The 26524-nt window shown below is 50.7% G+C and overlaps 1 protein-coding gene across 1 annotated transcript in view; it reads right to left on the reverse strand.

Annotated features, from left to right (window-relative positions):
* The window catches only part of GTF3C3 (general transcription factor IIIC subunit 3), a 111952-nt gene that overhangs the window by 37736 nt on the left and 47692 nt on the right, over positions 1 to 26524 (reverse strand). The window contains exons 8-12 of the mRNA XM_075324096.1: positions 26126 to 26273; positions 17721 to 17787; positions 11156 to 11250; positions 6033 to 6204; positions 5625 to 5827 (exon numbers count right to left, since the gene is read on the reverse strand). Coding sequence (XP_075180211.1) covers positions 5625 to 5827; positions 6033 to 6204; positions 11156 to 11250; positions 17721 to 17787; positions 26126 to 26273 — 685 coding nt within the window. The remainder of the gene's footprint in view (positions 1 to 5624; positions 5828 to 6032; positions 6205 to 11155; positions 11251 to 17720; positions 17788 to 26125; positions 26274 to 26524) is intronic.

A 26524-nucleotide genomic window follows, 5' to 3' on the forward strand; every position in this document is an offset into this window, starting at 1 on the left:
AGCCCCCCGTAAGGGCATCCTCCTCATCTTGCGAGTCAGCTCTTGAATCAGAGCCGCGGGATGAGGAGGGAGAGGAAACCCTGCGCCTTCTCTTAGGAGGACGGGGTCTGGGACCTGATGATGAATCCTCTGTGAGCTCCGATGGACGGAGGTCAGAGGATAGGGATCCTAAAGGACCCTTAGCAAGAGCATTAGAGGCACCCTGTGAGGAGGGCTAATGCATATTCATCAAAGTCCTGGACAAAAGTCCCATGGACTCAGCAAATGACTGGGATATAGACCTAGAGAAGGACTCTACCCAGGCCGGGGGTTCAGCCACAGGTGCAGAGGCAGCCGGAGAGACCACTGGGGGTGAGACTCCAGGCTGTGGCACCGCCAAGTTAGAGCAGACATCACAATGTGGATAGGTGCTCGGCTCAGGCAGCAGGAGCTTACATGCAGCGCATACAGTATAAAGCTTTGGAGCCTTGCTCCTCGTGTGAGACATGCTGCTGGAGTGGGGGCTCTGCAAGAGAATGAACCCCAGGGAGAATATACAGAGGTCCACAACCAGAGACCGGCTGTGGCTTACCAGACCGCTGGAAGTGGTGTTGTGTGCCCTCCAGATCCCGAAGCCCGGACCCCCAATGCACAGCACCTCAGCAGGGATGCAGAGTGCAGAAAGGCCCAGCGCAGAGTGAACTCTGCCTAAGAAAATGGCCGCCGGAGCGAAGAGAGGGGGCGGGACTTGGGGGCGTTCCTGTAGGAGAGCGGGAACTGGAGGGCCATAGAGACCTGCAGGGGAGGAGACACGCCCCAGCAGTGGGGAGTGTCCCTCCCCTGTGCAGAACGGCCGCCGGGAGGAGCCGTGCCTGTCCCTCTGCATGAGTGACATGCGAGGGTAGTTAACAGAAACTAGGCCTCCGGCAAAGCCGGGGCCTAAATTTAAGCGGCGAGGCCGACGCGCAGGCACCATCGGCGCGGTTCTCGGGCGAAAGCTAGAGAACCCGCCGGAAATGCCAAAATAAATACATTCAGCATACTCTCTTAATACAATAAAGAGCAGGGACCCCCAACATATAAACGTCTCAGGTACTTAGCTGCTGAGACACAGGGCCAGGTCCCTGGGGATGAGTGCTCCGGTCCAGCAGAATCCTCAAGGGGCTGTGGATGGAGACCGGTCTCCTGCCAGGCATGGAGACCGTGCTGGCTCTCACTTCAAGCCAGAGCCCAGGAGGGATGGTGAAGGAGCACGGCATGTAAGGCTCCTGCCTTGGAAATCAACCTTACAACACCGCCGACACAGTGGGGTGAGAAGGGACATGCCGGGGGTCCAGACGTGGACCCGCACTTCTTCAATCTCTTCCAAAAAAAGAAAAAAAAATCATGAGAATGCATGTGTGGATGTATGCCTCCTGAACACAAAGCGATAAACTGGCTGGGACTGGCTCACCAGGGGGTGTATAAGCTCAGAGGGAGGAGCTACACTTTTAAGTGTAGTACTTTGTGTGTCCTCCGGAGGCAGAAGCTAAACACCCAAGGTCTGGGTCTCCCAAAGGAACGATAAAGAAAAAATGTTTAGAAATCAAGAATTATGGAGAAACCAACACACTGGCATTTTTTCTGCAGCTTTGCATACATAAGCTTCCAGTGCAAGTAAGAGTGGAACCGCACCAAAAGAACAGCACTCCGTTTCAATCCCAATGATCACGTATGGAGAAGTAATCCTACCTCATAAACCGGTGGTGCTCAACCCTCTGTGGGAAGTGTGCAAATGTTCAAGGAGGGTGGCATTCATCTTAGTTTAAAATATTCTTTAGTTTTCTCCAACACATAAAAAGCTGGGCAGGTGAAAGGGAGGACACGGGAGCACGTCTGGACATGCTCCCACATCCTCCTGTGCATCTGCTCAGCTTTTTGTGTGTTAGGCTACTTTCACACTTGCGTTCTTTTCCTTCCGTCACAATCCGCCCTTTTGGAAACCAGCAGAATCCGTTAACGGATTCCGCCGTTTCCTGTAGACTTGTATGGATGACGGATTGTGCCAAAAGGACCTGCGTTGCTTCCGCTGGGCGACGCTCCGTTGCTTCCGCCCAGCGGGAAGAACGCAGCATGTAACGTTTTTTTGAGCAGCGGAATCCTTAGGATTTCACTCTGCATTGCTCTCTCTGGCTCCCTGCACCCGTAACCAGGGTAAATATCGACTAACCAAGCAAAATGCTTTGCCTAGTTATACCCGATATTTACCCTGGATACGTGTGCAGGGAGCCCGACACTTCCCCGCTTGGCTCTTCCCCCTCCCGCACTCCACTCCGCATGTGTATATACACACACACACACACACACACACACATACATACACACACACACACACACACACACACACTCACCTGTCCTCAGCGCCATGGCCCTGCTCGGCTGCACCCACTCCGCACACATTCTCGGCGGCCGAGCGATCAGCTGATCACCCGGCGGCTGGCTACTGGGAGCGATCAGCTGATCACCCGGCGGCCGGCTACTGGGAGCGATCAGCTGATCGTTCACAATAGTCTGCCGCCAGTAAAACTGTAAAAAAAAAAATCAAAACGGATTCCATTGTTTTGCAGCATCCGTTGTGCCACTATATGCAACACATCCGTAGCATCCGTCACACAACGCAATGCCACGGATGCCGTTCAACGCAAGTGTGAAACTAGCCTTAGTTTAAAATCTTCTTTAGTTTTCTCCAAGATGAGTGCCACCCTCGTTTTTTCCCTTGTGTCTGTGAATATTTGCAGTGCAAGTCATACAGCCGTGATCCAGGTACATCTAGTCTTCAAACTTCACACTTTTGACATTTATGGCCTGAGGAGGACTGCGATTTCCATACCAGCCGCAGGTCTCCTGATCGGAAATCATCAGCCTCACAGACATTTATAAAACGGTTATGTTCAGGTTAGATCGGCAGACGCTCCAGTCCTTACTCAGACCGTGAATCTGGGATGCGCAAAACTAGCTTTAAGCCTTGCAGAAGATGAGCCATCTGAGGTGTCAAACTGCAGCTTATTACCTTCTCCCAACTCAAAACACATGAGTTCTCGGTTGTAATTAGCATGCATATGTGTTATGTGTAATGTGTAGGTTTAGGGCATCTATGTACCGCATATACATACAGGCAGCTTTAGACCCGAACCGGTGTTTTTTTTTTTTCAGGAATTTTAAAGGGAACCTGTCACCAGTTTTATGGCCTATAAGCTGCGACTACCACCCGTGGGCTCTTATATACAGCATTCTAGCATACTGTATATAAGAGCCCAGGCCGCTGTGAGAGCATAAAAACACTTTATAATACTCACCTAAACCGGTTGCTGCAGTGCTGGTTGGCCCGGTGGGCGGCGCTGTTCTCTGGGACCAGAGCCTCCTCTCTCGGCTATCTTGCTCCTCCATCTTCTGAAGCCTGGCTGTATGACGGGTCCACGTCATACACACTCGCCGGCACTGAGGTCCGGCACAGGCGCACTTTGATCTGCCCTGCTCAGGGCAGATCAAAGTATTGTAGTGCGCCTGTGCGGGATCTCAGTGCCGGCGAGTGTGTATGACGTGGACCCGTCATGCAGCCAGGCTTCAGAAGATGGAGGAGCAAGATAGCCGAGAGAGGAGGCTCTGGTCCCAGAGAACAGCGCCGCCCACCGGGCCAACCAGCACTGCAGCAACCGGTTTAGGTGAGTATTATAAAGTGTTTTTATGCTCTCACAGCGGCCTGGGCTCTTATATACAGCAGGTTAGAATGCTGTATATAAGAAGAGCCCGGTGGTGGTGACCGCAGCTTATAGGTCATAAAACTGGTGACAGGTTCCCTTTAAAGCAGGGGTGGGCAATTAATTTTCCCAAGGGGCCGCTTGAGAAATTGTGATGGTTTTAGAGGGCCGGACTAATATAATTAACTCAGTGTTACCCAATACTGTATATAGTATATACACTATCCCTTCATAAACAAACAGTAAGTTAAACAATACAAAGATTCAATGATAATATGGAGGATCTAATTACATCATTATTTAAGGACGTTATTACAGGACAGACATGATTACATACGGAGAGTACAGTAAAGGGACATATTACAGGAAGGGGACATTGTCACAGATGGGAGACCTTATTATAGGATAGGGCCTATACACATTTGACTAACATGTTGGTGGGGGCCCTGCATCAAATTTTGGACCATATTTATGCACACACATGAGATGGTGAAGGGTGTACAGTACAGCACAGCCAGTATTCAGATTAGTATATACTTTACAGTGGCTAGACATCAGAATGTATATAACAATGTGTACACTGTATGTGTTATACTGGGCACAGATATACAATGATTTGTGCAGTAGCTGATTCAATACCTGCACCAGGACCTCACATGCTGTAATATCTGGGTCCATATACTTTTTTATTGCGAGGCTGGAGCCGATGGCTCCCACTGACAGCCGACGAGATCTGTGTCAAAGTTCACCTATTAGGCTATGTGTCCACGGTAGAATGTTGCTGCAAATTTTTCTGCATGAAAATCCGCGACTTTCGCGGCAAATCCGCACCTTTTTTTCTCTGTAGCCCCCAAAAATACCTTTATAAAATCTCCCGCCCGGTATGTAAATTATCTGTTCCGGTTCGATGGGCGTGCTAATCCACACCTCCTGTCCCTACTTTCGCCCTCTTCCTGTGCTTATTGACGTGGATGACGCCTCCCATGTAGACGGGCAAAATCTCCATATTCCCGGGTAGCGCAGGTGCACTTCACTCTGCCCTGTTGTGGCCAGAGCTGAAACATACTGTAGGTGCGCCTGCGCAATCTGGCAAGTCCTCTGCGCAGGCATGAGATTTTGCCCGGTGATGTGGATGAAGCGGGTGACATCATCCACATTGCCAGCTAAAATCTCGCACCTGTGCAGTGAACTCGCCAGTTCGTGCAGGCGCACGTATGTTTTTAGCTCGCAATAGGGCAAAGCGAAGTGCGCCTGTGCAAACAGGGAATATGTAGATTTTGCCCGCCTACATGGATGGCATCTGAGGCATCATCCACGTCAATCAGCACAGGACGGCGGCAGAGGGAGGGACAGGAGGCGCAGATTAGGACGCCCATCGAACAGTAGGGCAGAGTGATATGCGCCTGCTCGAGCTGGAAATATGTTTGCGCAGCCGTGAGATTTTGCCCGCCTACATGGATGGCGTCCGAGGCGTCATCCTCGTCAATCAGCACAGGAGAGCGGCAAAAGGAAGGAAAGGAGGCGCAGATTAGGACGCCCATCAGACCAGACAATTTACAAACAGGGCGGGTGACTTTATAAAGGTATTTTGGGGGGCTACAGGGGGGTGTCAGGGGGTAAAGCGCACCTTTATAGAACGCAGCACAGGCGTTGCTTAAGGTGCTAGTTTTAGTTTAGAAGGCAAAAATCTGGTGACTGGCTCCCTTTAAAAGAAAATAATCTTATTTACTTGTTACTTCTTCTGGAGGTGATCTGGCCACATGTCCCTAAGGCATCATGAGATATGTAGTGCCCAGTTCATGACCAGTAATTCCGGCAATCAAGATGGCAGACATACTTTGGAGGGACACGTTTTGCGTAGATGAATAGGAGATGATGCGTATCTTTCCCAAAGAGCACAAATTCTACCTGTTGGGCGGCATTTGCATCCTGTGCCAAAGTATCTGGCTCATACATGGGTTCCAACGCCTCCAAGGCTTTTTCCGGGTGGCCAAGTTGCTGCTGAAGGGTTGACAGAGAGATCCTTGCATCCAGGTGTAGAGGAGCCATGTCCACCACCTTACAGTAACTTTCCGCAGCTTTCTCCATGTGTCCCAGGGCTTTTAAACAGTCTATAAAGAAAAAAAAAGTCAATGTGAGGCCACATCAGATAGGTTCCATACTGTGTGAACGGATTAAAGATCCTTTCTTTGTGTATGTTCTTCCCCCGCAGCAAAGCTTAGGCCTCACACTGCCCCATCCTCATTGCCCGTATCTTCCTTACTGGTTTCCATACCCTGGTTTATGATCACAACATAGGTCAGTACATCAGTTTACCTGCATGTCGCAGCCAGACCACGGCCATATTGTATTTTTCAGAGCAAACTAAGGCGCTCAGCAGAGGTAAAGCTGAATTATATTCGCCAACGTCCATGAAGGCTTCTGCGACGTCCAGATACAAGTCTCCCATTTCTTCTGGGTTTTGCTCCATTAAAGATGTCAGCATTGGCTATAGAAGCGAGATGCAAAGAAGTGAACGAGCAAAATTAAGTGCTATAGACGCCAAATCAGGGTCACAAGTTTTTCCTCCATCCCATCCCCCAACTACCCCACCACGATGATCTGTACCCACATTTGGATCTACCAGGAGTCATGTTGGCTTGGCCTAGAGGGAATGGGCATCACATGGCACTTTTTTTTTGCTTAGGGTCAGTTCACAATGTGCTTCGAGATTTCCGTCTTGGGTATGTACCCTTGGACTTCTACCTCTAAAGTGCGCAGCTGTATAGGTGTACAGGGACATCTGTTATCCATAGATGCAGTTACGCTGCACACTATACAGTGTGTCCACCCATATCCTGTCCACCACTATTAACTTGAGAACGGCGGTAGCTATAGGCATAGAAGTGGTGTCTAGGTATAGTAAAGTACCATGCACTACGCAATGACACCACCTATAGCGCCACCTGGTGGAAAACAACGGAGTTAGCATGTTTATCTCGAAAACAGAACGAGATAGAGAAAAAAAGTGAATTATAAAATTGTAGGGCATCATCAATTCAATACGAATCGACACCTTGCATACAGAAATGCTATGATATGAAACCCATGACTCCCCAAAACATTGAATGCTGGTCACGCATATGGCGCTCATTTAACTTTGATGCTCAAAGTGGCCCCCGTCAGCTGCAATGCACATCCGGACTCTGCACAGCATACTGTATCTTGCTGCACGTTGTGCAATATGGTAGGTCGTTGGTGGAGGGGTCGCATACACCTGCTGTTTGATGTGACCTCACAGAAAGAAGTCCAATGGGGTCAGGTCAGGTGAGCGTGGAGGCCACTACACACAGCCACCATACCCAATGACTTGTAGGAAGGTCTCCATGAGGTATCGCTTCATGTCCGCAGCCTTGTGAGTTTTACACGTTCTAATCATAGCATTTCTGTATGCAAGGTGTCGATTCGTATTGAATTGATGATGCCCTACAACTTTGTAATTCACTTTTTTTCTCTACCTCGTTCCGTTTTCGAGATAAAAATGCTAACTCTGTTGTTTTCCACCAGGTGGCGCTATAGGTGGTTTCATTGCATAGCACATGGCTACTTTACTATACCTAGACACCACTTCTATAGCTGCCGCCGGTCTCAAGTTAATGGCGGTGGACAGGATATGGGTGGACACACTGTATACTATATCATATACCATGCTATACTATACAGCAAACAGACGGTATGCCAATATACGAGCCCACCGAAGCTCGCTCAGCTAGTATGACATGTCTCTCCCTATTTCTGCATAGGAAGGGACCTGTCAGTCTAGCTCAGAAGGCGGGGAGAGTCTGACAGGACATACCTCCATGACTAGTCACTAGTCCCGCCTTTAATCATGTTGTTCTCTGAAATGTTACAGTGTTTGTATACGTTTAACTAATGATGGATTTTGGGTCTAATTCATGTTCCCTGGAGATCTCGTAGTATTAATCAGCCGTCAGGTTCCATTTAAAAACTACCTGTCATCAGTCTGTGGTTGTCCTTATTTAAGACATTTTATTTCAGATTTTTCTCCCTATCACCTATTAATAAAAGTGGTTACATAGAGTCCTTTTCCTCTAAAAGGACTGGTCTTTCTAGCAAAAGTCGGGGGTCGCATTTCCGGTGTGGCAAGGTGAATCCCACAAACTCTTCACTGGGGTGAGATCTCGCTCTCTGCACTAACCCAGCGCTGTCGCACACTTTACTAAGAGGATACTGAAGGGTAACATCTTTAAAGGTGTTATCATTCGGTAGCAACTTACGATGCGGCAAGATCTAGGTTTATGCGGAGAGCGAGATCTCATGCTTCCAAAGCAAGGAGGCCACGTAGGGATGTGCTTACCGGGATCCCCCAACCCTTTTTACAATGAAAGATCTGTCCGATTATGGTGAGATCTCGCTCTCTGCACTAACCCAGCGCTGTCGCACACTTTACAAAGAGGATACCATAGGGTAACATCATTAAAGTTGTTATCATTCAGTAGCAGCTTAGTAAACAGCAAGATCAAGGTTAATGCGGAGAGAGAAATTTCATGCTTCCATAGCGAGGAGGGCCACGGAGGGTTGTGCTTACTGGGATCCCACAATACTTTTCATTGTGAAAGATCTGTCCGGTTAGGCTTAAGGGGCACTTTGCACACTACGATATCGCAAGCCGATGCTTGCGATGTCGAGCACGATAGTCCCCGCCCCCGTCGCAGCAGCGATATCTTGTGATAGCAGCCGTAGCGAACATTATCGCTACGGCAGCTTCACATGCACTTACCTGCCCTGCGATGTCGCTCTGGCCGGCGAACCGCCTCCTTCCTAAGGGGGCGGGTCGTGCGGCGTCACAGCGACGTCACACGGCAGGCGGCCAATAGAAGCGGAGGGGCGGAGTTGAGCGGGACGTAAACATCCCATCCACCGCCTTCCTTCCGCATAGCCGGCGTGAGCCGCGGTGACGCAGGTAGATGTTCCTCGCTCCCGCGGCTTCTCACACAGCGATGTGATCCTCTTGCCGCCCCGTCTCCATGTACTGCGCAGGCGCCCATGTTATACTACTCTAATCGCGCTAGTGTTGTTGCCGGCCGATTACCATGTCTCCATACTGTTCTATACTGCGTATACGCCCATATGACGTCACACAGCGCCTACTACATTCTGTTTTGCTGCTGCACAGGTGCGTGTACTTACCTACTCTACCTTTGTATATATACTCCTTTGTTTGGTACTTGTCTTACTTTCCCTGATGAAGCCGCTCCGGCGGTGATACACGTCGGGCCATCCACCTTGTGCCTTGCCCCACCTCAAACCATGTGTGCCTGATCATCTTCATCTCCCCCTGGTGATCTCCCTGCCGCTATTCACCTGTCCTGTTTCCCATGCCATGCTCTGGTATTGAGCACACTATCCTGCAGCTCTTGGAGCTCCCTGCCTTCCACCTCTGTTTCACATAGGTTTGTACCTATCTGTTGATTCTCCATGCCCCCTTTTTTCATTGGGCCTATATATATTTTTGTGCCACAGTGGTCTATCATTTACCATTTTCTTGTATATATGCTCTGATGTTTTTTGCCGCTACTGTGACACTATATTTACCTATTGGCTCCACTTGGGCATTTGTCCTTGTTGTGGCTGTGTGTGCATTAACCATCTATAGCTACTAATACACCTGGCTCCTTGCTGGCTCTATGATTCAGGATTGTATACCTTACCCATGCAGGTTCGTTATGCTATGATATTACCAGAGGGCTCTCATGTTACATGACACTTGATACTGCACAATTTGTTGTATTGTATACTATTTATGCTGCCGGATTTCTTTTTTGCACATACATTGGTATTTTGGTGTAACATTTTGGGCTCGGCTCCGCCAAGTGGATGTTTTTTGTCTTCATGTCAGTTTTAAATGCTTTTAACATGTCATTTTTGTGTATCCAATAAAGGTTTTTTGCTCATTATACTTACTCAGTGTGCCCCTGATTCCGTGTGCAGAATCTGTTTTCTCTTGTATATGCTTCTCCCCTTCTGCACTAGGGTGCACCTTCCCTTGATTTATTATTAATTGAAGTGGTGCGCTCCGCTTTTTTGTCTCTCTAGTTGCTGCCACAGGAACAACATCGTACCGTCGCTGCAGCTACATTATAGAAATGTCGGACACTGCACCGATGATACGATTACGACGCTTTTGCGCTCGTTAATCGTATCATAAAGGATTTCACACACTACGATATCAACTGCGACGCCGGATGTGCGTCACTTTCGATTTGACCCCACCGACATCGCAGCTGCGATGTCGTAGTGTGCAAAGTACCCCTAAGACACGGCGTGAAAATCGGAGCGAGTGGGATGCGATAAAACATTCCACACGGACCAATATTAAGCTATGCCCCAGCACCCAAGCGATTATTTTCTCAGCCCTAATTGGACCGAGAAAACAATCGCAGCATGCTACGAGTGTAATGCGATCCAGGTTTCTCTCGCACCGATTCAACTCTATGGGGCAAGAAAAAAATCGCACTTCACTCGCGGTACACCGGTGTACTGTGAGTGCAGGGCGAGAATGGCAATAGCCGGCTACGGAGGAGAGAGGGAGAGAAATCCCTCCCTCCCCTCCGCAGAGCCGGCCCTCCCCTCCGCAGCACTGGCCCGCCCCTCTTCTCAGTGCCGGCCCTCCCACCGCAGCTGAGGTCCGATCGCATGATCGGACCTCAGTCGCAGTGACACTCAAATGACACTCGGCTCCTGCTGTGCTGCCAGCGCAAGCCGAAGTGTCATGCAAGGATCGCATTAGTCCCCGTGTGGCCCCGACCTTATGGTGAGATCTTGCTCTTTGCACTAACCCAGCGCTGTTGCGCGCTTTACTAAGGGGATACCAAACGATAAACATCATTAAAGTTGTTATCACTCGGTAGCAGCTTAGTAAACGATATGGCAAGATCTAGATTAGTACGGAGAGCCAGATCTCCCGCTTCCATAGTGAGGAGGGCCACGTAGAGTTGTGCTTACAGAGATCCCACGACCCTTTTCACTGTGAATCAACTGTCTGGCTATGGTGAGATCTTGCTCTCTGCACTAACCCAGCGCTGTCGCACGCTTTACTAAAGGGATACCAAATGATAAACATCATTAAAGTTGTTATCACTTGGTAGCAGCTTAGCAAATGATGCGGTAATATCTAGATTAATGCAGAGAGAGGTTATCCTTCCATGGCGGAGGGCCACGGAGGCTTGTGCTTACCAGGATCCCACAGCTCAGAAGTTCCGATCTGATTTTTGCTACAATGTCTGGCTCTTCAGGAGGCATTAGTTATGTGAGCACTTTTGTTAATAGGTGATATTTAGAAAAATCACCAGTCCGGGGCTGACTATTCTTTTCTTAAATAAAAAGGAGCCTCTTTTTAAGAAAAAGAAACATCATCATCTTATACAAATGTCACTTACACTGACAGGCTCTAGTATATTAAGATGGATTAAGCACAGCATCATTTTCACTGAGATATCTATTGGGACACCATCCGGCACATGACACACGACTTCTATGGAGGGGACAAAAATAAGCAATTGTTACATGTAGAAACAGGATCAGATCTGTTCCCCAAATATGTAGTTTAATATCTAATCTCTCAAATAAAGAGTCTGTCAGCAGATTTTTGCTATTTAATCTGAGACAAATATAATGTAGTAGAGGAGACCCCAATTGCAGCGATGTGTGCTGTTGTTACAAAACAAGCAATGTTTTATCAGCAGGATAAGGGTAGTCTGTGTAATTCCGGCCTTACCACTGATTGGCACAATTCACAGGAAGTTGCCAATCAGGGGTGTGGGCGGGGTTATACACAATGCAGACTTTTTTTGTAGTCTCTTGTACTCCGTACAAATAGGGTGCAGCCCCCTTCTCAGTGAGCTAGGAATTTCATCCAATATATATATATCACAAAAAAGAGAATTTTGTTTACTTACCGTAAATTCTTTTTCTTATAGTTCCGTATTGGGAGACCCAGACCATGGGGTGTTTAGCTTCTGCCTCCGGAGGACACACAAAGTACTACACTTAAAAGTGTAGCTCCTCCCTCTGAGCTTATACACCCCCTGGTGAGCCAGTCCCAGCCAGTTTAGTGCAAAAGCTGAAGGAGAATAGCCACCCACAAGTAGAACAGAGCAGAGCCAGAACAACCGGAGACTCTGTCCACAACAACAGCCGGTGATAACACACGGAACAAGAAATTGCAAACAGGCAACAGGGAGGGAGCTGGGTCTCCCAATACGGAACTATAAGAAAAAGAATTTACGGTAAGTAAACAAAATTCTCTTTTTCTTTATCGTTCCTTTGGGAGACCCAGACCTTGGAACGTTCCAAAGCTGTCCCTGGGTGGGAATAAACAGAAAAACTAAGAAGTAGGCAGAACCTAACTTCACAAATGGGCGACAGCCGCCTGAAGGATGCGTCTGCCCAAGCTCGCATCTGCCGAAGCATGACCATGCACTTGGTAGTGCTTCGAGAAGGTATGCAGGCTAGTCCAAGTGGCAGCCTGACAGACTTGTTGAGCCGTAGCCTGTTGCCTAAAAGCCCAAGAGGCACCGACAGCTCTGGTCGAGTGTGCCTTGATCCCCGGCAGGGGAGGCACCTGAGTACTCTGGTAGGCGTCCGAAATGGTCGATCTAATCCAACGGGCTAAGGTCGGCTTAGAAGCAGGGAGGCCCTTGCGCCGACCTGTGGTTAGCACAAAAAGAGAGGTGCACCGCCTAAGCGCAGCGGTGCGAGACACATAGATCCGGAGAGCACGCACCAGATCTAGAGTATGCAGCGCTTTTTCAAAGCGATAAACAGGAGCCGGACAGAAGGGAGGTAGGGTAATGTCCTGGTTAAGGTGGAAAGGAGAGACCACCTTAGGAAGAAAGTCCGGAGACGGACGAAGAACTACCTTGTCTTGGTGAAAAACTAAAAAAGGTGACTCCGAAGAGAGCGCAGCCAAATCAGAGACTCTCCTGAGAGAAGTTATGGCAACCAGAAAGGCCACTTTCTGACAAAGACGATACAAAGAAACCTCCCTAAGAGGTTCAAAAGGGGGTTTCTGCAATACCGTGAGGACCAAGTTAAGGTCCCAAGGATCCAAGGGCCGCCGATAAGGCGGAATGATGTGAGACGCGCCTTGCATGAAGGTGCGGACCTGAGCCAGCCGAGCGAGACGCCGCTGGAACAGAACTGACAGAGCTGAGACTTGTCCCTTGAGAGAGTTGAGGGACAGTCCTAGCTGCAGACCGGACTGTAGAAAAGACAGAAGGGTCGGCAAAGAGAATGGCCAAGGAGGATGGCCGGTAGAGCGACACCAGGACAGGAACATTTTCCAAGTCCTGTGATAGATCTTAGCGGAGGAAGACTTACGGGCCCGAGTCATAGTGGAGATGACTTCAGAAGGAATACCAGAAGCCGTCAAAATCCAGGACTCAAGAGCCACGCCGTCAATTTGAGAGCCGCAGAATTCGGGCAGAAAAACGGACCTTGCGAGAGTAGGTCTGGACGGTCCGGGAGATGCCACGGCATCTCTACGGACAGGTGGAGGAGGTCCGGATACCAAGCTTGCCTGGGCCAGTCCGGTGCAATGAGGATGACTCGACGGCCCTCCATTCTGATCTTGCGCAGGACTCTGGGCAAGAGAGCTAGAGGGGGAAACACGTAAGACAGACGAAACTGGGACCAGTCTTGAACCAGAGCGTCCGCGGCGAAATCCTGAGGATCGTGGGAGCGAGCCACGTAAACAGGAACTTTGTTGTTGTGACGGGATGCCATTAGGTCCACGTCCGGAGTGCCCCATTTGCGGCAGATTGACTGAAACACTGCCGGGTGCAGGGACCACTCGCCACCGTCCACGCTTTGACGGCTGAGATAATCTGCCTCCCAGTTTTCCACGCCTGGGATGTGGACTGCGGATATGGTGGACTTGGAGTCCTCCGCCCATTGGAGGATGCGTTGTACCTCCATCATTGCCAGGCGGCTGCGTGTCCCGCCTTGGTGATTGATGTAGGCAACCGCTGTTGCGTTGTCTGACTGGACTCGAATGTGCCTGCCCGCCAACAGGTGGTGAAAAGCTAGGAGAGCTAGAAGCACGGCTCTGGTTTCCAGCACATTGATTGAAAGGGCTGACTCGGACGCAGTCCAAGTGCCCTGCGCTCTGTGGTGGAGACATACCGCTCCCCAGCCGGATAGACTGGCATCCGTGGTGAGAATCACCCAGGACGGGGCCAGGAAGGAGCGCCCTTGGGACAGGGAGAGGGGCCGAAGCCACCACTGAAGAGAGCTCCTGGTCCGTGGCGACAGAGCCACTAACTTGTGTAAGGAGGAAGGCCGCTTGTCCCAACAGCGGAGAATGTCCAGCTGCAGGGGGCGCAGATGGAACTGGGCAAAGGGAACAGCCTCCATGGACGCCACCATTTGACCCAGCACCTGCATCAGACGCCTGAGAGTATAACGGCGGGGCCTCAGAAGAGAGCGCACCGCCAGCTGGAGTGACAGCTGTTTGTTTAAGGGCAACTTCACTAGAGCCGACAAAGTCTCCAACTGCATCCCTAGGTACGTGAGACTCTGGGTCGGAGTCAGAGTGGACTTGGGAAGATTGACAAGCCACCCGAATTGGGCTAGAGTGGCGAGAGTGAGCGAGATACTCCGCTGACAGTCTGCGCTGGATGGAGCCTTGACTAGAAGGTCGTCCAGGTAAGGAATCACTGCCAACCCCTGGAGGTGCAGAACCGCAATCACTGCCGCCATGACCTTGGTGAATACCCGAGGGGCCGTGGCTAACCCGAAGGGGAGAGCCACGAATTGGAAATGATCTTCTCCTATTGCAAAACGTAGCAAACGCTGGTGTGAAACTGCAATTGGCACATGCAGATAGGCATCTCTGATGTCGATGGATGCCAGGAAATCCCCTTGGGTCATTGAGGCAATGACTGATCGCAGAGACTCCATGCGAAAATGCCGCACCTGAACATGCTTGTTGAGAAGCTTGAGATCCAGGATGGGCCGGAAGGTACCGTCCTTTTTGGGAACTAGGAAGAGATTTGAGTAGAAACCTCTGAACCGTTCCCGGGCGGGAACTGGTACAATTACTCCGTTGGCCTGCAAGGCTGCCACGGCCTGTGAGAAGGCGGCGGCCTTGGAGCAAGGGGGAGTTGAGAGAAAAAATCTGTTTGGCGGGCTGGAAGAGAATTCTATCCTGTAGCCGTGGGAGATGATATCTCTCACCCACTGATCGGAGACGTGTTGAAACCAAGCGTCGCCAAAGTGGGAGAGCCTGCCACCGACTAAGGACGTTGCCGGAGCGGGCAGAGAGTCACGAGGAGGCTGCCTTAGTGGCAGCACCTCCTGCGGTCTTCTGTGGACGCGCTTTTGGGCGCCAGTTGGATTTCTAGTCCTTAGCTGAGTTAGCGGACGAGGCGGAGGGCTTAGAGGACGACCAGTTGGAGGAACGAAAGGAGCGAAACCTCGACTGATTCCTACCCTGGGCAGGTTTCCTGGTTTTGGTTTGTGGCATGGAAGTACTCTTCCCGCCAGTAGCTTCTTTAATAATTTCATCCAGCTGTTCTCCAAACAGCCGGGACCCAGCAAAAGGGAGCCCAGCAAGGTATTTCTTAGAAGAAGCATCTGCCTTCCACTCTCGAAGCCACAAGATCCTGCGGATAACGAGGGAATTAGCCGAAGCCACTGCAGTGCGGTGAGAAGCCTCCAGCATGGCAGACATGGCATAAGATGAAAAAGCTGAAGCTTGAGAAGTTAAGGTAACCATCTCGGGCATAGATTCCCTGGTGAGGGAATGCATCTCCTCTAGAGAAGCAGAGATGGCTTTGAGAGCCCACACTGCTGCAAAAGTTGGGGAAAACGCGGCCCCCGCCGCTTCATACACGGATTTGGCCAGAAGGTCAATCTGACCGTCAGTGGAATCCTTAAGGGAGGTGCCATCAGCCACCGACACAACGGTCCGGGCTGAGAGCCTAGACACCGGAGGGTCTACCTTTGGGGAATGAGCCCACTCCTTGACCACCTCAGGTGGAAAGGGAAACCGGTCATCAGAACCACGCTTTGGGAAGCGTTTGTCAGGGCAGGCCCTGGGTTTGGTCACAGCGGCCTGAAAACTGGAGTGGTTAAAGAACACACTCTTTACTCTCTTAGGCGAGGTAAACTGATGTTTTTCTGCCAAAGAGAGTTGCTCCTCTGATACTGGCGGATTGAGATCCAGTACAGAATTAATGGAAGCAATCAAGTCACTAAGATCTGAGTCACCCTCGGAAAGATCAATGGGGTACATGGAGTTAGCCTCCGAGCCCCCTGTAAAGGCATCCTCCTCATCATGCGAGTCAGCTCTTGAATCAGAGCCGCGGGATGAGGAGGGAGAGGAAACCCTGCGTTTCTTCTTAGGAGGACGGGGTCTGGGCCCTGATGATGAATCCTCTGTGAGCTCCGGTGGACGGAGGTCAGATGATAGAGATCCTAAGGGACCCTTAGCAGTAGAGGCACCCTGTGAAGGGGGCTGATGCATATTCATCAAAGTCCTGGACAGAAGTCCCATGGACTCAGCAAAAGACTGGGAGATAGACCTAGAAAAGGATTCTACCCAGGCCGGGGGTTCAGCCACAGGAGCAGGAGCAGCCTGAGAGACCACTGTGGGTGAGACTCCAGGCTGTGGCACCGCCAAGTTAGAGAAGACATCACAATGTGGATAGGTGCTCGGTTCAGGCAGCAGGAGCTTACATGCAGCGCATACAGTATAAAGCTTTGGAGCCTTGCTCCTCGTGTGAGACATGCTGTGTAGGAGAGCGGGATCTGGAGGGCCATAGAGACCTACAGGGGAGGAGACACGCACAGCAGTGGGGAGTGTCCCTCCCCTGTGCAGAACGGCCGCCGGGAGGAGCCGAGCCTGTCCCTCTGCATGAGTGACATGCGAGGGCAGTGAACAGAAACTAGGCCTCCGGCAAAGCCGGGGCCTAAATTTGAGCGGCGAGGCCGACGCGCAGGCACCATCGGCGCGGTTCTCGGGCGACAGCTAGAGAACCCGCCGGAAATGCCAAGATAAATACAGTAAGCACACTCTCCCCATACAATAAAGCACAGAGACCCCCAACATATAAACGTCTCAGGTACTTAGCTGCTGAGACGCAGGGCCAGGTCCCTGGGGATGAGTGCTCCGGTCCAGCAGGGTCCTAAAGGGCTGCGGATGGAGACCGGTCTCCTGCCAGGCATGGAGACCGCGCTGGCTCCCACTTCAAGCCAGAGCACAGGAGGGATGGTGAAGGAGCACGGCATGTAAGGCTCCAGCCTTGGAATCAACCTTACAACACCACCGACACAGTGGGGTGAGAAGGGACATGCCGTGGGTCCAGACGTGGACCCGCACTTCTTCAATCTCATTCCAAAAAGGAAAAAATCATATGAGAATGCATGTGTGGATGTATGCCTCCTGAACACAAAGTGATAAACTGGCTGGGACTGGCTCACCAGGGGGTGTATAAGCTCAGAGGGAGGAGCTACACTTTTAAGTGTAGTACTTTGTGTGTCCTCCGGAGGCAGAAGCTAAACACCCCATGGTCTGGGTCTCCCAAAGGAACGATAAAGAAATATTAATTCTATACCATCATTTCTTAAAACTCTGCATTGTGCAGTTCCTCTGTTATTCCTCCTGGAATTATTCCAGGTGATGAAAGCGTGGCTCTGCACAATGGCCCTGTCCAATTACTGCTGCCAGGCCCCACTGTGTAGGGACACATCTTATTGATAGTAGGAACATGAACATCCAGATGCCAATTTATCAATGCACTTTGTCAGGGGACTAATAGAGGAACCAATACATTGAAGAGTTATAAGAAAATATGCTCCAGAATTTTTCCAGGGCTACAAACTAAAAATAAAGATCCCTCCGTTCTTGAGGACAAAGCGTATTTTTGATGGAAGGTAAATTGCACAGTTGCTCGGTTTTGCAAGCACTTTGCAATGTTAGCCATCTAAAGGTTACATTACCTGCACTGTCTTCAGGAGCGGGGCCTTCCTTTTTATTCAGCGTGATTCCAGAATATTGAGTAATCACCTTTATAAAAAGAAAATAAAAAGAGAAAGATACGTAAAGCCACTGAGTCTATGACGTATGCTCTATACACAAAACTTACTACATCTCGTTTATGCACTAAAAGGGAATCTGTCAGCAGGTTTTGCGATGAAATCTAAGAGCTTCATAATGTAGGAGTTGAGAGTCTGATTCGAGTGATGTGTCACTTACTGGGTTGTGTGCTGCAGTTCTGATATAATCCCTGTTTTCTCTGCTGTACATGTAGCAGTGGTCAGAATGATGAGCTCTATAACCCCGCCCACACCACTGGTTGGCAGCTTCCTGTGTACACTGTGCAACCTGCCAATCAGTGTTGGGGGTGGAGTTACACAGATTAGCTGGACTGCTTAGCAGTGGAAACTTCGTCCTGCAATGATAATTTCCTGGTGATAAAACACTGATTATAATGAAATTACACCAAGCAATCCAGGGAGTGACACATCACTGGAATGAGGGTCTCTATTTCTACATTATGCTGCTCTCAGATTACATAGTAAAAAACTGCTCACAGATTCCCTTTAAACTCAATAATAAAACATCATACAGAAAGTTTATCAGTTCCGTCTAGTGGCCTCAGCAGATGGGTAGAATTTGATCTTTAATTTTAAGCTTGTGGTGAATGTGAAGCTTAGTATCAAGAAAAAAGAGATTTTGTTTACTTACCGTAAATTCTTTTTCTTATAGTTCCGTATTGGGAGACCCAGACATTGGGTGTATAGCTTCTGCCTCCGGAGGACACACAAAGTACTACACTAAAAAGTGTAGCTCCTCCCTCTGAGCATATACACCCCCTGGATAACCAAATCTAGCCAGTTTAGTGCAAAAGCTGAAGGAGAATAGCCACCCACAAGTAGAGACAGGGCCAGAACCGGAACAACCGGAACCTCTGTCTACAACAACGGCCGGTGATAACACACGGAACAAGAAACTGCCAACAGGCAACAGGGAGGGTGCTGGGTCTCCCAATACGGAACTATAAGAAAAAGAATTTACGGTAAGTAAACAAAATTCTCTTTTTCTTTATCGTTCCTATGGGAGACCCAGACATTGGGACATCTCAAAGCAGTCCCTGGGTGGGAATAAACAGAAAACTGAGAAGTAGGCGGAACCTAACTTCACAAATGGGCGACAGCCGCCTGAAGGATGCGTCTGCCCAAGCTCGCATCTGCCGAAGCATGAGCATGCACTTGGAAGTGCTTTGAAAAGGTATGCAGACTAGTCCAAGTGGCAGCCTGACAGACCTGCTGAGCCGTAGCCTGGTGCCTGAAAGCCCAAGAGGCACCGACAGCTCTGGTCGAGTGTGCCTTGATCCCCGGCGGGGGAGGCACCTGAGTACACTGGTAGGCATCGGAAATGGCCGACCTGATCCAACGGGCTAAGGTCGGCTTAGAAGCAGAGAGGCCTTTACGCCGACCTGTGGTCAGCACAAAAAGAGAGGTGCACCGCCTAAGAACAGCGGTGCGAGACACATAGATCCGGAGCGCCCGCACCAGATCTAAAGTATGCAACGCTTTCTCAAAGCGATGCACAGGAGCCGGACAAAAGGAAGGCAGGGAAATGTCCTGGTTAAGGTGGAAAGGAGAAACCACCTTAGGGAGAAAGTCCGGAGTCGGACGGAGAACCACCTTGTCTTGATGAAAAACCAAAAAGGGTGACTCCGAAGAGAGTGCAGCCAAATCAGAGACTCTCCTGAGTGAAGTTATGGCCACTAGAAAGACCACTTTCTGTGAGAGACGAGACAAAGAAACCTCCTTAAGAGGCTCAAAGGGGGGTTTCTGCAAGGCCGTGAGGACCAGATTGAGGTCCCAGGGATCCAAGGGCCGCCAGTAAGGCGGAATGATGTGAGACGCGCCCTGCATAAAAGGTGCGCACCTGAGCCAGCCGGGCGATACGCCGCTGGAACAACACTGAGAGAGCAGAGACCTGTCCCTTGAGGGAATTGAGGGATAGTCCTAGCTGCAGACCGGACTGTAAAAAGGACAGGAGGGTCGGCAGGGAAAAAGGCCAAGGAGCATGGCCGGAAGAGCGACACCAGGACAGGAAAATTTTCCAGGTCCTGTGATAGATTTTGGCCGAGGAAGACTTCCGAGCCCGAGTCATAGTAGAGATGACTTCAGGAGGAATACCAGAAGTCGTCAAGATCCAGGACTCAAGAGCCACACCGTCAATCTGAGAGCCGCAGAATTCTGGCGGAAAAACGGACCTTGTGAGAGAAGGTCTGGACGGTCCGGGAGATGCCACGGCACCTCTACGGACAGATGGAGCAGGTCTGGGTACCAAGCTCGCCTGGGCCAGTCCGGAGCAATGAGAATGACCCGACGGCCCTCCATTCTGATCTTGCGCAGGACTCTGGGCAAGAGAGCTAGAGGGGGAAACACGTAGGACAGACGAAACTGGGACCAATCTTGAACCAGAGCGTCCGCTGCAAAGGCCTGAGGATCGTGGGAGCGAGCCACGTAAACCGGGACCTTGTTGTTGAGCCGGGATGCCATTAGATCCACATCCGGAGTGCCCCACTTGCGGCAGATTGACCGAAACACTGCCGGATGCAGGGACCACTCGCCGCTGTCCACGGTTTGGCGGCTGAGATAATCTGCTTCCCAGTTTTCCACGCCTGGGATGTGGACTGCGGAGATGGTGGACTTGGAGTCCTCCGTCCACTGAAGGACGCGTTGAACCTCCAACATTGCCAGGCGGCTGCGTGTCCCGCCTTGGTGATTGATATAGGCAACCGCTGTCGCGTTGTCTGACTGGACTCGGATGTGCTTGCCCGCCAACAGGTGGTGAAAGGCTAAGAGAGCTAGAAGCACAGCTCTGGTTTCCAGCACATTGATCGAGAGGGCTGACTCGGACGGGGTCCAAGTGCCCTGCGCTCGGTGGTGGAGATATACTGCTCCCCAGCCGGATAGACTGGCATCCGTGGTGAGGATCACCCAGGACGGGGCCAGGAAGGAGCGTCCCTGAGACAGAGAGAGAGGCCGAAGCCACCACTGAAGGGAGCCCCTGGTCTGTGGCGACAGAGCCACTAACCTGTGCAAGGAGGAAGTTCGCTTGTCCCAACAGCGGAGAATGTCCAGCTGTAGAGGACGCAGATGGAACTGGGCAAAGGGAACAGCCTCCATTGACGCCACCATCTGACCCAGCACCTGCATGAGGTGCCTGATGGAATGACGGCGGGGCCTCAGCAAAGAGCGCACCGCCAGACGGAGGGACTGCTGTTTGACTAAGGGCAGCTTCACAAGTGCCGGCAGTCTCGAATTGCATCCCTAGGTACGTGAGCCTCTGGGTCGGAGTCAGAGTGGACTTGGGAAGATTGACAAGCCACCCGAATTGGACTAGAGTGGCGAGAGTGAGAGAGACACTCCGCTGACAGTCTGCGCTGGACGAAGCCTTGACTAGAAGGTCGTCCAGGTAAGGAATCACTGCCAACCCCTGGAGGTGCAGAACCGCAACCACTGCTGCCATGACCTTGGTGAATACTCGAGGGGCCGTGGCTAACCCGAAGGGGAGAGCCACGAATTGGAAATGTTCCTCTCCGATTGCAAAACGTAGCCAACGCTGGTGAGAAACTGCAATTGGCACATGCAGATAAGCATCTCTGATGTCGATGGATGCCAGGAAATCTCCTTGGGTCATTGAGGCAATGACTGAGCGCAGAGACTCCATGCGAAAATGCCGCACCTGAACATGCTTGTTGAGAAGCTTGAGATCCAGGATGGGCCGGAAGGAACCGTCCTTTTTGGGGACTAGGAAGAGATTTGAGTAGAAACCTCTGAACCGTTCCTTGGCGGGGACCGGTACAATTACTCCGTTGGCCTGCAAGGATGCCACGGCCTGAGAGAAGGCGGCGGCCTTGGAACAGGGGGGAGTTGACAGAAAAAATCTGTTTGGCGAGCTGGAAGAGAATTCTATCCTGTAGCCGTGGGAGATGATATCCCGCACCCACCGGTCGGAGACGTGTTGAAACCACACGTCGCGAAAGTGGGAGAGCCTGCCACCGACCAAGGATGTTGCTGGCGCAGCTAGATAGTCAAGAGGAGGCTGCCTTAGTGGCAGCAGCTCCTGCGGACTTTTGAGGACGCGGCTTCGTGCGCCAGTTGGGTTTTTGGTCCTTGGCTGAGTTAGTGGACGAGGCCGAGGGCTTAGAGGATGACCAGTTGGAGGAACGAAAGGAGCGAAACCTCGACTGATTCCTACCCTGGGCAGGTTTCCTGGTTTTGGTTTGTGGCATGGAAGTACTCTTCCCGCCAGTAGCTTCTTTAATAATTTCATCCAGCTGTTCTCCGAATAGCCTGGATCCAGCAAAAGGGAGCCCCGCAAGGTACTTCTTTGAAGAAGCATCTGCCTTCCATTCTCGAAGCCACAAAATCCTGCGGATAGCGAGGGAATTAGCCGAAGCCACCGCAGTGCGGTGAGAGGCCTCCAGCATGGCAGACATGGCATAGGATGAAGAAGCCGAAGCTTGGGAAGTTAAGGCAACCATTTCGGGCATGGATTCCCTGGTGAGGGAATGCATCTCCTCCAGAGAAGCAGAGATGGCTTTGAGAGCCCACACTGCTGCAAAAGATGGGGAGAACGAGGCCCCTGCCACCTCATATACAGATTTGGCCAGAAGGTCAACCTGGCGGTCAGTGGAATCCTTAAGAGAGGTGCCATCAGCAACTGATACCACCGTCCGGGCTGAGAGTCTAGACACCGGAGGGTCTACCTTAGGTGAATGAGCCCACTCCTTGACCACCTCAGGTGGAAAGGGAAAACGGTCATCAGAACCGCGCTTTGGGAAGCGTTTGTCAGGACAGGCCCTAGGCTTAGTCACAGTGGCCTGAAAACTGGAGTGGTTAAAGAACACACTCCTTGTCCTCTTAGGCAAGGTAAACTGGTGCTTTTCTGCCAGAGAGGGTTGCTCCTCTGATACTGGCGGATTGAGGTCTAGTACAGAATTAATGGACGCAATCAAATCACTAACATCTGCGTCACCTTCGGACAGATCGATGGGGCACATGGAGATAGCGTCCGAGGCCACAGTAAAGGCATCCTCCTCGTCCTGCGAGTCAGCTCGTGAATCAGAGCCGCGGGACGAGGAAGGAGAGGGATCTCTGCGTCTCCTCTTAGGAGGACGGGGTCTGGGACCAGATGTAGAATCGTCTGTGAGCTCCGCTGAGAGAGCCCTAGCAGCAGAGGCACCCTGAGGAGCGGGCTGATGCATGTTCAGCAAAGTCCGGGACAGCTGTCCCATGGAGTCGGCAAAAGACTGGGAGATTGACCTGGAGAAGGCTTTTACCCAAGCCGGGGGTTCAGCCACCGGAGCCGGAGCAGCCGGAGGGACCACTGTGGGTGCGATTACAGGCTGAGGCATTGTCATGTTAGAGCAGGTACCACAATGTGGATATGTGCTCGGTTCAGGCAGCACGAGCTTACATGCAGTGCATATGGAGTACAGCCTTGCAGCCTTGCTCCTTGTGTGAGACATGCTGCTGGAGTGGGGGCTCTGAGCCAGAATGACCCCCAGAGAGTATATAAGCAGGTCCACAACCGGAGGTTTGTGGCTTACCAGACCTTTTGTGTGCCCTCCAGATCCCACAGCCCGTACCCCCAGGCAGATCAGCAGGGATTCTGCAGCCAGCGCCGATCGCTGTGAGAACGCTGAGAAAATGGCGCCGGAGCGAGGAGAGGGGGCGGGACCAGCTCAGAGCGGGATCTGGAGGGCCAAGGAGATTTACAGGGGAGGGAACATTTGCTCAGAGAGGAGTGTCCCTCCCCTGTGCCGAACGGCCGCTGGGCGGCGCCGCACTATCCCTCTGCATGATTGACATGCAAGAGCAGTGAAATCGAAACTAGGCCTTCGGCAAAGCCGGGGCCTAAATTTAGCGATGCAGCCGGCGCGCAGGCCCCATCGGCGCGGTTCTCAGGTGACAACCAGAGAACCGGCCGGAAATGTAAATACAGTTACATAGCACACTCTCCCCACCAGTAAAGTACAAGGGACCCCCGAATATAACCGTCTCAGATACTTAGCTTGTGAGACGCAGGATTTCCAGTCCCTGGGGATGAGTGCTCCGTCCAGCAGGATCCTGAAGGGCTGCGGATGGAGACCGGCCTCCTGCAAAGCAGGGAGAACCGTGCTGGCTCCCACTTCAAGCCAGAGCCCGAGGGATGGTGAAGGAGCGCGGCATGTAAGGCTCCAGCCCTGGAATCAACCTTAACAACACCGCCGACACAGTGGGGTGAGAAGGGACATGCCGGGAGTCCAGGCTTGGACCCGCTTTTCTTCAAAAACTTTCCAAAATGAAAAATCAGATGAGATGCATGTGTGGATGTATGCCTCCTGAACACAAAGCAATGAACTGGCTAGATTTGGTTATCCAGGGGGTGTATATGCTCAGAGGGAGGAGCTACACTTTTTAGTGTAGTACTTTGTGTGTCCTCCGGAGGCAGAAGCTATACACCCAATGTCTGGGTCTCCCATAGGAACGATAAAGAAAAGAGCTCCGACCCCATCAAGATACATTAAGAAATTCCTCGTAGAGTGATAGACCTAAGATCTGCATTATGTCTATAGGTGGACAGTATGCACTGAATACATTCGCTTAGAAAGTGTCTCTCACACGTCTACCATGACCGTCTTCTGACTTTAGCCCCATTGATTTAAACTCCACGTCCACTGCTGCTCCCAGTGAATATCAAGTAGATATCTACTACACAGGCTAGGCCCTATCCTCCAGACTCCTATTATTCCAGGCTTAAAGGGAATCTGTCAGCAGGTTTTTGCTACCTCATTTGAGAGCAGCAAGATGAAGGTGCAGAGACTCTGAATCAAACGATGTATCACTTAGATTACTGGGTGCAGTCGTTCTGATATAATCCGCGGTTTTAGATTTAGCAAAGCAGCAGAGCTGAGAGCTGTCCCTGCCCACATTGAGGTGTCAATCACAGGAGGGGGAGTAAGGGACAATGATAATCATCAAGTGATAAAGCCTTTAGATTAAGTAAACAACAGAATGATAAGAGAGCATAGTTGATTTTTGTTAGGTTTTTTTTTTTAAACCCCTACAGCATGCTGTTCCATAGCAAAAACCTGCTGACAGATTCCCTTTATGCCTCACTCTTGGCTTAGTCTATGTTCTCTAACTATGACCCTGCAGAGTCCCAATTGTCCTCGCCCAAAGCCCTGTCCTCTTGGGTCTTACATTCTCTTTACCCAGGTCCTGATCTTAGGGGCCCTCACTCTCTTCAGTAGACATATTCCTGCTTGTTTGGACCCTTCACATTAAGGGGCAGTCACAGGTCATCGAGTAGACCCTACACTACTTATAGCCCCTGCAGCACATTACGCCTTCCAGGGACAGCTCAATTCAGTCTTCATACCCGACAACTAAATTGTAAGACCGCACCTCAAGCCTCCACTACAGTTCCTGCCTAGTTTCCACCAAACAACACTCTCCGGAACCAGCTATAGCTTCTCCCAGAATTGATGCCTACACTGCTCACCCTTGTCTGCTTCAATCCAGTCTGACAATATCTCAATAGCCACAGAAGACCATCCTCCTCCCCTCCCCAAAGCTGTCCCCAACCAGGTTAACAGGACACTAGACCTATATATCATCAGAGGTGAACAGGTCAGAGCACAGCAGAATTACAGCACTCCTCCCGAAATTGATAGCGATCACAGAATTGAGCTGTCTGGTTTTGGAGAACCAGGCATTACTCAGGAAAGAAGCCAAACTGGTTTCCATCCAAAGACTTGCCCAAATATGCTATATCCCCATATAGCATGCCACCCCCTCACAATCTCCAGGCCACGGACAATCCTACACAAAGTGCTTCCAACCCACAGCCCACCAAAACTCGCAATGTGCAAGACAGAACCAGCTCCTTATGATGATATCACGCCACGCCGGATAATGAAGAAGAACCACAGATACCTGGAGGAAAGAGACAATTCTAAGGTCTCCATTCCAGTGGTCACAGATTACTGACATGTCCACTGGAGCTTACCAACTCTGGTGCCAACCCTTCTTTTTATCTCTTCCTTCAAGCCATGAGGTGGCACGGTGCATTTGAGACCTCGTAAACATCTTCTCGCCTAAACTAGGATCTTCACTAACCATACCATAGAGAATGTCAACCTGAAGGCCACCTACCACCTAGAAACAGGCTACTAAGCTCTTTGAAAACTTATTACTTTACAATAGATGCACTGGGAAATCATCCAGCCTGGGTTGCTTTACTTCCGTGCACACATCCTACAGTAGCGTCATGGTGGCCATATCAGTCTGTTTGGAAAACCAAAAGGTGAACCGCCGGCACAATATGTAAATACCTCGAGTGCTTTTTCATACTGGTTGTTGGAGATGTAGAGCTCGGCAGCGATATTAACATCTTCTATGGCCACCAGAGTCTGATGTTTGGAAAACGTTTCTTCTATTACAACAATGGCCGAGGAAACATCATTGGTTTCGTAATAAATCCTAAAATACAAAGGAGGGGAGATTACGTCACACACTGGTGGAGTCGTCTGAGCAGTTCTGTGATCTGGAGACCATCCAGAGAGCAGAAGGTCCTCCAAGCTCCGACCACTGGTGGTGTTGATATAAAGACAGCCGAGGGCGGCTCAGCTTTATCGTTTATGTAACTCCCATAGAAATCAAAAAGGTCCGTGGAGCCTCTGTTAGGAGTCTCGACATGGAAAATAGCCAGACAATCCTCTGGGAAGGACCTA

This window comes from Anomaloglossus baeobatrachus, chromosome 9, assembly GCF_048569485.1.
Source record: "Anomaloglossus baeobatrachus isolate aAnoBae1 chromosome 9, aAnoBae1.hap1, whole genome shotgun sequence".
NCBI lineage: Eukaryota > Metazoa > Chordata > Amphibia > Anura > Aromobatidae > Anomaloglossus > Anomaloglossus baeobatrachus.